General features: G+C 37.6%; 1 protein-coding gene across 1 annotated transcript in view; it reads left to right on the top strand.

The window, feature by feature from the left end:
- The window catches only part of LOC107695381 (contactin-associated protein-like 2), a 409,258-nt gene that overhangs the window by 227,859 nt on the left and 166,739 nt on the right, over positions 1-14,660 (top strand). The window contains exon 9 of the mRNA XM_016495265.1: positions 5,745-5,894. Coding sequence (XP_016350751.1) covers positions 5,745-5,894 — 150 coding nt within the window. The remainder of the gene's footprint in view (positions 1-5,744; positions 5,895-14,660) is intronic.

The raw sequence follows: 14,660 nt of genomic DNA, 5'->3' as shown, positions 1-14,660 counted from the left end.
CATTGACAACTTTCTGGCAGAGGGCAGCAGATTTTCCTCAAGAATTTGACTGTATTTTGCCTTATCTATTTTCCTTCTATCCTGACAAGTGCTCCAGGTCCCTGCTGCAGAGAAACAGCCCATCACAGGATATTAGCACCTCCATGCTTTACTGGAGGAATGCTGTTATTTGGATGGTGAGCTGTATTGGATTTCCACCAGACATATCGTTTGGTGTTGAGGCCAAATAATTTAATTTTTGTTTAATCTGCCTCAGAATCTTCAAGGTGCGTTTTGGCAAAGCTCATTCATGATTGCATATGTCCTTTCTTGAGAAGTGTCTTTTTTCTTGCAACCCTCCCATACAAGCCACATTTGTGGAGAATTTGTGATATTGTTGTCACATGCACACAATGACCACGCTTTGTCATAAATTCCTTCAACTGCTTCAGAATTGCTGTAGGCCTCTTGGTCGCCTCTCTGACCAGTTTCCTCCCGGCTCTTTCATCCAGTTTGGAGTGACATCCTGATCCAGGGAGGGTCTGTGTTGTACCAAATACCTTCCACTCCTTAATAATAGTCTTCACTGTGCTTCTAGCCATTGATAAATCCTTTGAATTTTTTTTTGTGTTCATCTCCTGACTTGTGCCTGTCCACAACTTTATCCCGGAGATCTTTTGACAGTGCATTGCCACCCATAGTTGATCGTTTGCTTCAGTTGTACTACCAAGGACTGAAATGCTCCAGGAAAGCTCTTTGCATGCTGAGGGAATCAAAATGACCACAGCTGATCACAGTTGAAAGTCAAATGGCTTTGTGTTCCATTAAGAAGGTGATTAGCTACACCTGATTGAGTTTACAAGTCATTTTTGGAAAGATCTTTTTTCCAGCTCAGTGATTCTGTTTTTTTTATTATTATTATTATTATTCTGACATGTTGGTGTACTCAGTTGCACTGAGTAAATACAGCTGGATAAAACAAAAACTAATTTCAGGCAGCAAAGCAACAAAATGTGATTATTTTAAATGGGGATGAATCTTTTCCACTGTAGTTGGCCAATGCTTGTCTGTTACTGACACAAGTTGGTTATTGCTGCAGGGAGATGTGTTTGACCAGAATGAAATTACTTTTGCTGGTAACCAACCTGTTTTACTGGTTATATGAGAATTAAACCAGCTTAAAAAGGCTGTAGCTTTTTTCTTCAGGGCATCCTGATATAATCAGACGCAACTCAAACTTTAATTTCATCAGCTTTGTAAACCCAACTCTCAGATGTCACTGACATTCGTTTGATGTGGTGTTGTCATATTGGAGCACATAACATAATTTATCTTGTACACAAAAGCCATCTGTTTGCCCAACTGTCCCACAGAGCAGCTCGTGACAGGCGTGTTTGCTACACCGTTCGCTTCATAAACCTACTCAAGCACAAAATGTACAGAGTTTGAAAGAAACTGATGGATGACATACTAGTACATGGCAGAAAGCGCTCTCCCTTCATATCACCAGCAACTTCTGAGAGACAAATTTATCAGCGGTAATGGCGTGTAAGGTACTTTGGCCTTGTTCATGCCAAGTGCACTGTGTCTGAGAGTGAGAGCGGTCAGGAAGGAGAGAACAGTTGTTCAGTGTTTTGTGGTGTGTGACAGATAGAGGTAAACTGGCCACTGGGGACCACCAATGAGCTAATGTCGTTCCACAAGTCCGTGATTAATTGTAGAAAGGAATTCATTTCTCTAAGCTAACATCAACCTGGTTATTATGTTCTGATGACTTTTGCCCTTCATGATGGCATCAGAGTAAATGACAACCCTCTGATTTATCAATCAGAGCTGTCAAATCAGCAGCTGCTGTGGGTTTGTTAACCTGAACCCCTGTTGTCCTGAATCCGCCCTCGGTGGAGACTCTTAGACTTGTCATTTTATTAGCCTATTCTGCGCTGTGGTTGGATTGTATTTGGATTCCAGAAGCAAAATGCCATTCACTTTATGTTTGTATCAATGTGGGTATGACGTGACTCTATCTATGACTCTCTCTCTCTTTTTTTGAATCTGGTAATTTATTCAAAATGCAATTCATACATACAATAACCTGAATACTCCTCTTAAATTTTTTTAAATGAATTAATTAAAATTACCCCCCATATTATTATTATTGTTATTATTATTATTATTAGTTCTTGGAATATATTAACATTCAAAAAGTTTTTTTTTGTCTCATGCTCACCAAGGCTGCATTTATTTGATCAAAAATACAGTAGAAACATTATATTGTGAAATAAAATTACAAATTAAAATAACAGTTTTCTATTGTAATATATTTTAAAATGTAATTTTTCTTTGATTAATAGAAAGAAAAGAACAGCATTTATTTGAAATATAAATATTTTGAAATATTATATAGTAAATTACATTACTGTCACTTTTGATAAGTTTAATGCATCCTTGCTGAGTAAAAGCATTAATTCGTTTTTTTTTTTTTTTTTAAAGAGCAGTAATGTATATATACTAACCAAATTGAAACAAAAAAAAAACAAGAAATTATAACTTTGTGTCAAGTTTAGTAGGTCTCTTAAAATATCAGATAATTTGACATTTTTATGACAAGGCAAAGTTAGTACAGATTGTAAAATGTTGTGTGGTGTATCTACTCAAAACTTTGGCATGATATGAATTATAATCATAATACTTGTTTAAAAATCCTTTTTACCTTAATAAATATATTTATACTTAAATGTCTTCCCATATTTCTCCCGTATTTTTAATCTTTCTATAAAAAAATCCCACTGGTCGTATTTTATATGTTTGCTACATTCGCTTCCGGTAAAACTCCCATAATTTGTATGGCCCATCTCATTATATGAATAATCACGTCGATAGTCGATGCACGGCCTCAAGCCCCCATCCTTCTTGCTCACAAAGAAGAAGCTCGAGGCTGCCGGGGAGGTGGATGGGCGGATGAAACCTTGCTTAAGAGCCTCCTGGATGTAATCCTCCATGGCCTTGCGCTCCGGGATGGACAGTGGGTATACTCTACCCTTAGGGAGTTTTGCCCCAGGCAGCAAGTCGATGGCACAGTCCCATGGCCGGTGCGGTGGAAGGCGAGTGGCTGCCTGCTTACTAAAGACATCCTGGAATGTCTTTAGTAAAAGCCCTAGCGGCTTTCCCTGAATCGTCTCGACTCGGAGCTCCCGGGCTTGACGTAGGCGGGGTAGATGGAGACGCTTTAGGAGGTCACAGGATATGAAATTGCCCGAAGAGCCCGAGTCGATGAGGGCTGAAACTGAAACCGAGAGGTTTTTGGTTAGCAGTTGCACTGGCAGCAGGGATAATGTAGATATTTATGGTAGGGCTGGTGGGCTGCTTCGTGGGGCTGGCAGGCGGACAACCGTTGCGAGATGCGAGTGGCTCGTTGTAGGAAGCCCTCTAGTCCGATGTTGTCATCGTAGATGGCCATTTGAGCACGAAGGGAAGGGTCCAGACCTTGACGGTAGGCACTGAGGAGGGACGCCTCATTCCAGCCACTAAGGAATTAATTATGGTACTATCAGCGTTCCATATTGCTCGGGCCCATTCCAGCGCGTTGCCGTTTAGGAGGGAAATTAAGAAGGCTACCTTTGAACGTTCCGTGGTGAACTTCTGCGGCTGCATTTCTAGAAACAGATCCACTTGGAGAAGGAAGCCGCCACACACAGCCGCGTCACCAGCATATGAAGCAGGCAGGGCCATGGGACTGACAGAGGCAGATGATGGGGTGGTGACTGGCGTGAGGGAGGTCCTGAGGGCGCCTACTAGCTCCTCGAGGACCTCTGTAGTGGATGGAAGACGGGGATCCATGGAGGTGTTGGTTCCGGTCCGGTCTTCTGTCACACACAGGCAAGAGACAAGAGGAGTTCAGGTAAACAGAGGGGTTTATTGTAAATGTGGTGCTGGTAGGATCGAAGGCAGGTGAGCAAGAGAGATATGAGAGAGTTCTGGGGATCTTAGCTTCTTGGTAATCTGGGTGTGAATGTAGTAGGAATCCTGGAGATGAACCGGGGCTGAGGAGAATCAGAAGAGCGGAGACTGAATGTACTTCTGGAGGTAAGGAAACAACAGTTAGTAAAGCTTGTAATGAGTCTGGCAATGTTCAGGTAGTGAACGGTAGACCGGACACTGGAATGCTGAGTGGAGTGAGAAGATATAGCGGGCTTAATTGGTGATGCAGGTGCAGGTGATCAGAATTCGGGTGATTGGGATCTGGTGTGTGTCGGAGGAGGTGACTGTGCTGACGTGAGTGATTGCGATGATCTCCTGACACATATAATATAATAATTGAATAATTAATTTTGACTCCGCCCCCCATATGGTGGTGGACGAGGAGATACCTCCTCACAATGTAGAGCACTCTGAGTGCTTAGAAAAGCAGAAAAGCGCTATATAAATGTAATGAATTATAATTTTTTTTTATTATTAACCTGTTGATTGAATACTAAAATCAACAGGCTGAAGAACACTTACACAAGGAACCATAGCAAAAACAACTAACCTAAATAATATACATTTTTATCATTATTAAAGACAAAAAAACAACAATTTTTTAAGATTTTCAGGTATTTAGATGCAAAGGTTATTCCATCAAGAACAGCGAGTGAATTTTCTGTCTTTTGTTTGATTAATGTTATTATAGAGACGGCAGCAGGAATATTCTATGCTGCTGTTACTTTAAGAGATGCACGGAAGACATAATTGACTGTGTTTACGAGAATATTTTGACATTGTTGTGTGTATGTTATTTCAAATGCAAAAAGACATGGGAAAGGACTCAGTTCAGTATCACACACTATACAGTATGAGAGGCGGCTTTCTGTACGCACATCTTGGATGTGTGTGCAGCAGAGAAAACAGCACGCGAGTCTTCTTGACTTGCTTAGTTTAAAATCACATTAAACTACACTTTTACATGCATCTGATTGACAGATAAATCATGGTTTATCTGTCAGTAAGATGCACATGAAAAATGCATGCTCTCTTATTTCAATGTTGTTAATGTTGAGGTTTTTTCAGCTTCGTACGTAGTTTGCTTCTTACATTTAGTTTAACTGCACTGTTAAAGAGGTGAACTTCAGCTGAACTGTGTGCCTGCATTTTAGACACTTACATTGTTCTTGCTCCATCCATGCAATAACTGCGTCCTTCTATCAACCAAGTTTTCTATTTACTTAAACTGCTGAGTTCTCTGGTAATATCAATGGTATGACCCATTTCAAGAGCTGTCAAAATTACAAAATCAGAGCATAGCCTACTTACATTACCTAAAATATTAAAACATTAACAATACCGATTAAAAAACGCCAATGCCAGTGATTGATTGACAAAGCAATGCACGGTTTGAACGCCCCGCCCCCCAGCTGAGCTGGAAGTTTTGATTTGTTTTGCACCCGAGGGACCTGTTTGTTATTGCCTGAAGCGCAGGGCTTCACCCCAGTAGTTTGAAAAGTGCCCGTCAGACGCCAACTCGTCTTGTTTCTCGGCACCTTTGTCTATTTTGTACTTTGTACTTTTGGTGAAAAATAAATGTAACGAACTTGAATGCTATTTTATTTTTATTCAACTCAAGTAAATGTAAAAGTGCCACAATTTAATTATACTTAAGAACGTATAATTTAAAAAAAATGTACTCAAGTACTGTAATGAAAGTATTTGTTATTAGTTACTTTCCACCTCTGGTTATAGGGTTGCAACGTTTTAAATGTTAATCAATATTTTTCCATCTTTTTGTATAGGTTCTGGTCTGAATGATGGAGAATGGCATGATGTTCGTTTCCTGGCCAAAGAGAATTTTGCCATGCTGACCATTGATGGGGACGAAGCATCAGTTGTGAGAACCAGCTCGCCTGTCCAGATCACAACAGGAAGCACGTACCACTTTGGAGGTAAGTTCAGAAATTTACAGAGACCAAAACTGAGAATCCCGAAGTACCATGAGAATAGATCCTCAGATCTTTACACTCTCCCTGGCGCATTGGCCCCTGGCTTACAAAGGCCTTTGAATTTGTTTCTGCTGAAAGACCAGCACTAGAAAGGATTTGAGAACTTTTTTTCATTATGCATGCATAAAGACACCCCTTTAAAGAAATCAGGATGGGCATTAATGCTGATATGCTTTTATGTTTTATCTCGTTTAATTGGAAAACTAAAGAAAATTAACAAAGGGATGGTCTGCTTAAAAGAAGAAGTAATTGGCTGCCCAGATTAGTGTGAACGTTCTCCATTGTCTTTTAACTCTCATGAGGACCAGAGTGTCAAGGCGAAATGTCAGTACAGTTTTGATGTAAAAATGAATAAAACATTTATCACAGATATTACTTATTTGAAATTCACTTAAACCATAACAACGTCTTCTTGGAAAATCATTGGGCCTCATAATGTGAATGAGATAAACGTAAAATGTGATCCACAGCGTCTAAGCCTGATGGCAAAGCCTTCAAAAAGTTTGCTGGGCTTATCAATATTGTCTTGAGTTGGAAGTCAGAAGAAGATAGTGAGAAAATTAAGATGTTGTATTTGTAGTATTATTACAATTTAAAATAGCTGTTTTCTATTTTAATATATTTATTCCTTTGATGACAAAGCTGAATTTTCAGTAGCCGTTACTCGTAATTTTCCCAACAAATCCTAGATATGGTATGCAACCAACATGCCAGAAGAAGACAAACTTGTATAGTTGTTGAAAGTGATCAGTTTTCATGATTTTCCTCAGTCCAAAAACATCAGCTTGATGTATTTGGTTCAGGGGATCTGAAAAGTGATTTTGCCTACATCAAATTGTCTGAAGAGACAAACAGAACTTGTCTTCTCCTTCTGATAGAGTGGGAGGGTGCTGTGACCTTCCGTCCTCGTCTTTGTTTTTTAAGTTTTCGATCCAAAGTTGTATGTGCCACCACACACACATTAATTTTCCCCCCTTTGATGGAAACAAACCCATCCTGGTGCTATCTTCAGCCAGCCATCTGTCCGATCAGACCATTGGCAGGAAGTCAGAGATAAGAGCATGTTCAGCGGCTCAGAGAGGCAAATATGCAAAGGAAGACCAGCAGCTGAGATAGACAACAGTGTCTGGCGCTATCAAACCTGTCTGTCTATTGAGGCTGAGGGATAACATGGTTGATAGCTTTATCAGACTCACACATCTTCAAAAACAGCTAAATGAGGTAAGAACTGCAGTCCCTTCGCTCTGGGTTTGGCATGGTCAGGCAGCACATTTACTCATGACAGCCTCTAAAATGAGATCAAAAAGCTTCACTTCTCTTCATTGCGCTACTGTTGGTTCACCTGCACACTAACTATAATTATCAGTCATGCTTCTCCATCCGTCACTGTTATTTTCTAGAGAGATGTGTCTGTACTGTCTGATTTGTTTACTGCTTGGATCTTTTTTTGAGCATAGAAAGACCTCCATATGGCCAAATATGAATATGCCATAGACGGTTAACATTGGGAATGACTGTAAAACACAGATTGAAACATATAAGAGCAATCAATATAACAAACTGAATATTTAATTCCTCATTCTTGGGATAAATGTTTTCTCTGAACTGTCAAATCATGGTCTAAAAAAAAAAAAAAGGTTGTATAAATTTTGAAGTCTAGTTCCTCAAATTTAATGTTTTTTTTTTGTTTTTGTTTTTTTGGTGGGGGCCCCACATTCAAAAATATATTTAAGCTAAAATATATTTAATATATTTCAATTTAAATTAATAAATTATATAAAAATATATTATTTATTTATTTATTTTCATTGTTTCCCGTTTATGCCTATATATACTGAACAAAATTATATAGATCTTTGAGTTCAGCTCATGAAAAATGGGGGCAAAAACAAAAGTGTTGCACTTATAATTTTGTTCAGTGTATATATATATATATATATATATATATCTTTATCTTAAGTTAATATTTTAATTTCTAATCTAAACTTGAGAAAATTGTAGTGCTGCAAAAAAATAGTTCCTTGTACTGCAGGTGTGTAGAAGGGTATTTGAAAATGGGCAAAAGAGGGTGGCTAACCGCACATTGATCCACTCAAGACTAAAAAGCATCTTTTTAATTTTTTATAAATTGCATTGTGCAAAGTGCATGTGAATTAAAAACAGATGGTGAGCAAGAGGGTGGCTAACCGCACACTGATCCACTCAAGACTAAAAAGTCTACAAAAACATATTTTTAATGTTTATAAATTGCATTGTGCAAAGTGCATGTGAATTAAAAACAGATGGACACGAACAAGCAAGCAAACGTTTCAGCACATTGCTATCTTCAGTGCTTCAGAGCACTGAAGATAGCAATGTGCTGAAACGTTTTTGTCTTGAGTGGATCAGTGTGCGGTTAGCCACCCTCTTGCTCATTTTCAAATTTCTAATCTAAAACATACATTTTGTATAGTCTTTTTTTTTCCTCTCAAAATTTCTGTGGATTATTAAGCACCTCATTGTGGTCCATTAGGGGTTCCGGGACCCCTGTTTGAAAACCTTTGGTCTAAGAGATCTGATTTCAGATATAACTCAGATATAACAACTTTTTATAACAACTTTTTATAATAGATATAACTTTTTTGACAATTTTGTAGGGTAGTTAATGCATTTTGCTTTTGCACGCTTTTCAGTGGATTGCACAAGTAAACAAACAGAATCTGTGCTATCCATTAGTGTGTGCATATGGTCTGTACTAATATTAAGCAATATGTTTTATCAAAATATTCAGTTATTAAACTAGCCTCTCTGTGGCTCAAATGGGCTTTGCTTTAAATGATTTGTATAGCAAATTAAGTTTTGGCAGCTTTGTTGGCTCTCAGAAAAGTCTTGTTGCTCCCTAGCCAGTTCATTCATGATTATTATAAAGTTTATTCTTTATTTAGTTGATTATTATAAAATAAGCTAATTTTTCAGTTAGAAGACACTTTATACCTAAGCATTAAATGGGCAAATTACAGTACAGTTTTACTGCAGTGACTGAAACAGTTTGTCTTGTTCTTGGGCACTATGGTGTTTAAAGTTTAAAGCAGTTTAAAGGCCCTGATATACCCCCGGCAAAGTTCTTTTTCTTTCTTGGATTAGGGGTAAAACAAAGTTTGAAATACCTGAGCAGCAATATACTCTTAGCTAACATCCCACACTGCTGGGAGCAGCTTTTAGATGAATCCCTTAATATGTCTTGCAAGCTTTCCTCTCAGTAATGAAATTAACACACAATAAAAATGACAGCGGTGAGAAAACAACATTAATGAAAGCATCTGATCATAGCGATGTGGATATGTTTTAACCAATGCTGCAATTTGGCACTCCAGTTAAGTCACATCATGTTTATTTATATAACAGTTTATACAATAGATTGTTTTAAACAAGCGGTTTTACAGTATTAAACATGAAAAACAATGTTAGTGTTGCTTTCAGTTAGATTTACATTTTCACGTTCTACTATAAAGCAACTCTCCAGGGTGTTCACATTATTACTCATGTTGGACCACAACAGACTAAAAAGAAGAAATGAACCTGGAGAAGATTTCTATGTCAAAGAAGGCAGAGCCCCAGAGCCGTATACCTACTGTACCTATTACACAATCACCACAGACCATAGTTCGGAGGTGTTTACCAGACACAGTGAATTCTTCTAGAAAGTTTGCTTTGGCAAGCTGTTTTAAACACTCCAAACTAACAGCCAAAAAAATCTGATCACAGCAGATCATTCTTTGATTCTGCTTGAAGTATATAGCGGGGCCTTAGGATTTCCCCCTTCTAGGGTTTGGCCTGCAACCACTGCATTCTTCTTGAGAAATGTGTATAAATATAAATCTTTAAAGGAATAGTTTAAAGATTTAAACTAAAATCCACCCCCCCAAAAAGAAAAAAGAAAATTTACTCCCACCTCAGGCCATCCAAGATGTAGATGAGTTTGTTTCTTCATTGGAACAGAAATTGCTATGGATCCTCTGCGGTGAATGGGATGAGAGTCCAAGCAGAGGATAAAAACATCACAATAGTCCACATGTAATCCACACGACTCCAGTCCATCAATTAACATCTTGTGAAGTGAAAAGCTGCTTGTTTGTATAAATAGACTTTTTCTTTCACTTTAAACCTTAAAATACGAGTCCATCAAAAGTCATCCTGTCTGAATCAGGAAAGAAATATGTACAAATCAAGCATAATTTATAAGTGAAAACAGTTCTAAACAAATATGTTGTTGGATTTTGATGTGAGAAGACAACAGCGGATGGACTTTTTCACTGGAGAATGTATTATTATGGATTATGGACTGAATTTGGCCAGAAGCAACAGTTTAAAGTTAAAAACATCTGGATGGATTTGTTTGTTACAAACATACAGCTTTTCACTTCGCAAGATGTAAACTGATGGACTGGCGTCGTGTGGATTATCGTAACGCTTTTATCATTGGTTTGGACTCTCGTTCCCATTCACTGTAAAGGATCCATTGGGGAACAAGTGATGTAATGCTAAATTTCTACAGATCTGCTCTGATGATCTTGGATGGCCTGAGGGTAAGTACATTTTCAGCAGAGTTTTATTTTTTTGGGTGAACTATTCCTGTAACCACAACTCTCCACCAGATTTCTTGCTTATCTAGTGAAACCATCAGCATGAACACTGGTAATTGAGGCTGCTTATGCATGGAAGCTAATTGTAGAGCATGGAAATGGGCACATTAAATTTAATGTGGTAAAATCATCAAAGGCTTGAATCTGATCAGACTGTACTAGCAATGGCAAGGTCAGCTACAAAAAAAAATATGTAGGACCAGATTGGGTTACTGGAGGCAGCTCATACAGTATGTTCCTAATCACCTCACTCTGGCAGCTGTAGTGCATTGCATCAATGTGAACACACATGCACATGTTGGCAGACTGCAAGAGCATAACAATCTCTCTTATTTCTATGCATGGAATGAGGCTTTTTTTATCCGGTTGATTTTATGTCTGAGTATTGGCTTCTCAGATGTCAGCTTAGTACAAAGACTATGATGGCTTCTCAGCTTAAAATCTGTATAAATGTATACATTAAATCTGGGAACTGGCTTTATCTCTGTTTAGGAAACAGTTTAAATAGATCAAAAGGGGTTGTAGGATATTCTTCATGCAGCTGGTAATGCTATTTATGCTATTGTTTGGCATCCCATCTGATGTAGGTAATATTTTATCACCGCTTTCTCTAGCAGAATACTACTTTACCTTGAAATAATTAGATAAATACAATAAAAAGTTTGTATTTTGCAATGTGCAGATTGGAAAGTGAACCCTCTGTCCCTCTACCGGTGGGCTATTATTGTTATCAGCCTTGAGATAAAGACTCTAAAGAGCAAAGACAGTCGTGTGTTTGTGCAAGATAAGCCTCCGGTAACAGTTCTACACCTGATTCAGATCCTCATTACAGGGACAGATAGACTAGCCTCATGCACATTGGGTTTCCATAAATCCTGGAATTTCCTTGCCCACCTGAGGTCGGCCATGCCGTTGAAAGAAAAAAAAATAAATAAATAAAAACTGTGTTTGTTTCAGACAATTATTGGGAGAGCTTTGATATGTGTGCTCAGAACATTGTAAGGCCCAAATTTAATACATAAGCATAGATATAATATTCTATAGGGTTTAGATTTTGTCTTCCAAATATCATGGCACTTTCTATGCACAGCAAAAATTTGATCCATTCTGACAGGGAATGAATGAATGAATGAATAAATGTAAAAAAAAAAAAATACATTTAGCATTTATTTTTTATTTTTAAGTTATAATCTAATATTTGTTTTATTTAATGTCTTTCATAATTTTAATTTAATTTAATTTCTTAATTTCAATTACCGAAAAATTTTTTTATCAGTTTGTTAACGATAACAACACTGAACTGTTAAACAATTAAAAGTAAGTGTGCTATATAAAGAAATTGCCATGCCTTGTCTTAAACTTATTTGAGGTAAAATCCCCCTTGTTACTGGAGCAAAATACAAGTCTAATGCACCCAAAAATGAAAGTCATTTACCCCAGTGGTGTTGTTTATTTGGTCCATATAATGGAAGTCAGTGGGGTCCAGTGTTGTTTTAGACCCCACTGACTCTAATTGTATGAACAAAAAACAACTGAAACATTCTTAAAAGTTCCCTCTTTTGTTTTTTCACATAAGGAAGAAAATAGTTTTCATTTTGGGTGAACAATCCTGTTTGCTCTGCTAGCTGCATATGTTTACCTATTTTTTTTTAAGTTTAAATAAAACATTCCTTTTTGCAGATATTATGTTTCACCATTCATTTTTAATAAAAATATGTTTTTGATCATCGTATATATATGCACACACACACACACACACACACACACACACACACAGTGGGTTAAAACTAGTGATAAAACCAGTGATTCTGTTTTTTTCTATTATTTCTTTCACTTGGATGTTATAAGTTGCACTGAGTAAATACAGCTGGGTAAAACAAAAACTGTGTCCATCTTCATTTCAGGCTGCAAAGCAACAAAATGTGATATATATATATTTATTATTATTTTTATTTTTTTTTTTTGCCTTTTCCTTATGTGAGAAAGAGCCTAAGATGGTCGTCTTGGACTTTTGCGAACAAAACAATTAGCTTTAGCACATGTTTGAACAAAACATAATTAGCTTTAGCACATGTTTCATCGTTTAAGCCCTGATGGAATGTCCTAGCAAAAAAAATAAATAAACTAGCTGTCTGCAGTGGAACAGCGAGAATAGCTCTTTGTTTTTCCAAGAAAGGGACTGCTTGTCTCCCAACATCTCTCTCTGGTTAGATGTAGTCTCCCAAACCCATTTTACACAGGATGGTTCTGCACATTTGTGGCAGACCTCACCAAATTAATGACTGTCTGATGGGAGATGGCAGGAGATTGGATTTTGTAATAAAGAAGACAGCGTTAAACATAGAAGGGCCAAAGAGTTCTTCTGCAGCAGATTAAGACTTTAAAATATCCATCAATCTGTAGGAGGTCAGCTTTTGTTTTGATATGGACAAAATTATGGACATATTGTCTTTCTAATGGAATAAAGAAAAGGGACTCTCAAATGTTTCTCTGAAACAGTATATGGCAGGGGTTGGCAAGTAAGTTTGGCAAAAAAATGTTTCGCCACTAGATGGCGGGCCAGAACATACTCAAAGGATAATTTAAGAAATTAATTGATGAAAAATGCAACTAGAATTGCCTGTGATAGACTGTTACAGTGTCTTTTGTAACTGGTAGTGAGCTGTCTGTGTTAAATCCTGTAGGAGGACAGTCATTATCAAAAAGCCACAAGTTTATGGTGGTGTCCTGCAGAGTATGTGAGCGGAGTGAAGCGTCAACAATTTCCCCTCCGCGCTCCGAGCATTTAATAATCACTCCACTCCCGCTCACTGAAATCAGAAACACCGCTCCGCCTTCACCTTTCACTCCGCGGCTAAAGTATTTCAGTATGTTTGAAATATCACAGTTCTGTTCATAACATATTAAAAATAAAATAAATTAAAAAACAGCAGAGTTTAAAAGTGGCTTATTGGAACACTAGTCTGCAAACTTTTTTCCTACCACATGACAAGCTAATAACATGGTTGTCAGCATTAAAAGGTATAATTGCTGCGTTTTGCGGGGCAAATTTTGTTTGTGATGAAAATAACAGTACGTTTTCGTCAGTTATTTTACTTACGGATCGATGCATTTCTTACATATTTCTGCTTATTCGAAATCGGATACAGATGAAGTAGCACTGTAAGATTACATTTGTTTGAATGCATTACTGAGAGAGCAATTGCGTGTTATAGTATTTGTTTAAATCATGCTTTCAGTTGAAAATATTCAGTATCTAGAAGGAACAAACAAATACCTTGAGAACTACACTGTAAAAAATGACCATGAATTTAACGGTAAAAGACTGAAAACAGATTTCAGTACTTCAATAGGTTGGTATATTAACATTATGTCAGTTAATGAAATTACGGTATTTAACTGTAAATTCAAGTTAAAACCATAAAACCTAAAACGTTGCTACCGTATTTTTTATGGTAAAATTCCGGCACCCACAGCTGCCGTTTTTTTACCGTAAATTTTACGGATTTTTTTTTTACAGTGTATAACTTCCCGCTCATGTCCATTGCCTTCATCATAGCCTTCACATTCTTTCTGATTTGAGTGATCCATCTCTAGCTAAATATGTTTAACATGTGAATTCTTGCTAAATATGCAGTTATATGACGGGCCGTTGGCATGAATTGCACTCGTGATGGAACAGTAGTGGAGCGCTCTTGGAGCAAGTGAAAACCACGACGCTCCGACTTTTAAAAAAAATCTGCTTCTTGCTCCAGTCAAAATCACACAGCTCCACTCCACGCTCTGCTCCCACTCCGCTCCGCTCGCATACTCTGATTGTGAGTAACTGTTACTGTCATGACAGATCTATTTCAGAACCAGGTGCTATCAAAATAATCTGGCTGGGGGCGCGGGCTAAGCCACCTGTTGCCGATCACTGGTATATGGCATGTAGTGGAGCTTTTATTTGCTACTGCTGACGTGCTTGACTATTATTTTTAATACACTTAAAAACTGTTTATTTATGCATTTTAGCATTATATATACAGTGGGTACGGAAAGTATTCAGACCCCCTTAAATTTTTCACTCTTTGTTATATTGCAGCCA

The sequence above is a fragment of the Sinocyclocheilus anshuiensis genome, unplaced genomic scaffold (assembly GCF_001515605.1).
Source record: "Sinocyclocheilus anshuiensis isolate Anshui unplaced genomic scaffold, SAMN03320099.WGS_v1.1 scaffold110, whole genome shotgun sequence".
NCBI classification, from domain to species: Eukaryota; Metazoa; Chordata; class Actinopteri; order Cypriniformes; family Cyprinidae; genus Sinocyclocheilus; species Sinocyclocheilus anshuiensis.
Note: the sequence above shows the minus strand (reverse complement) of the source record. Positions and strands in the feature narration are given on the sequence as shown.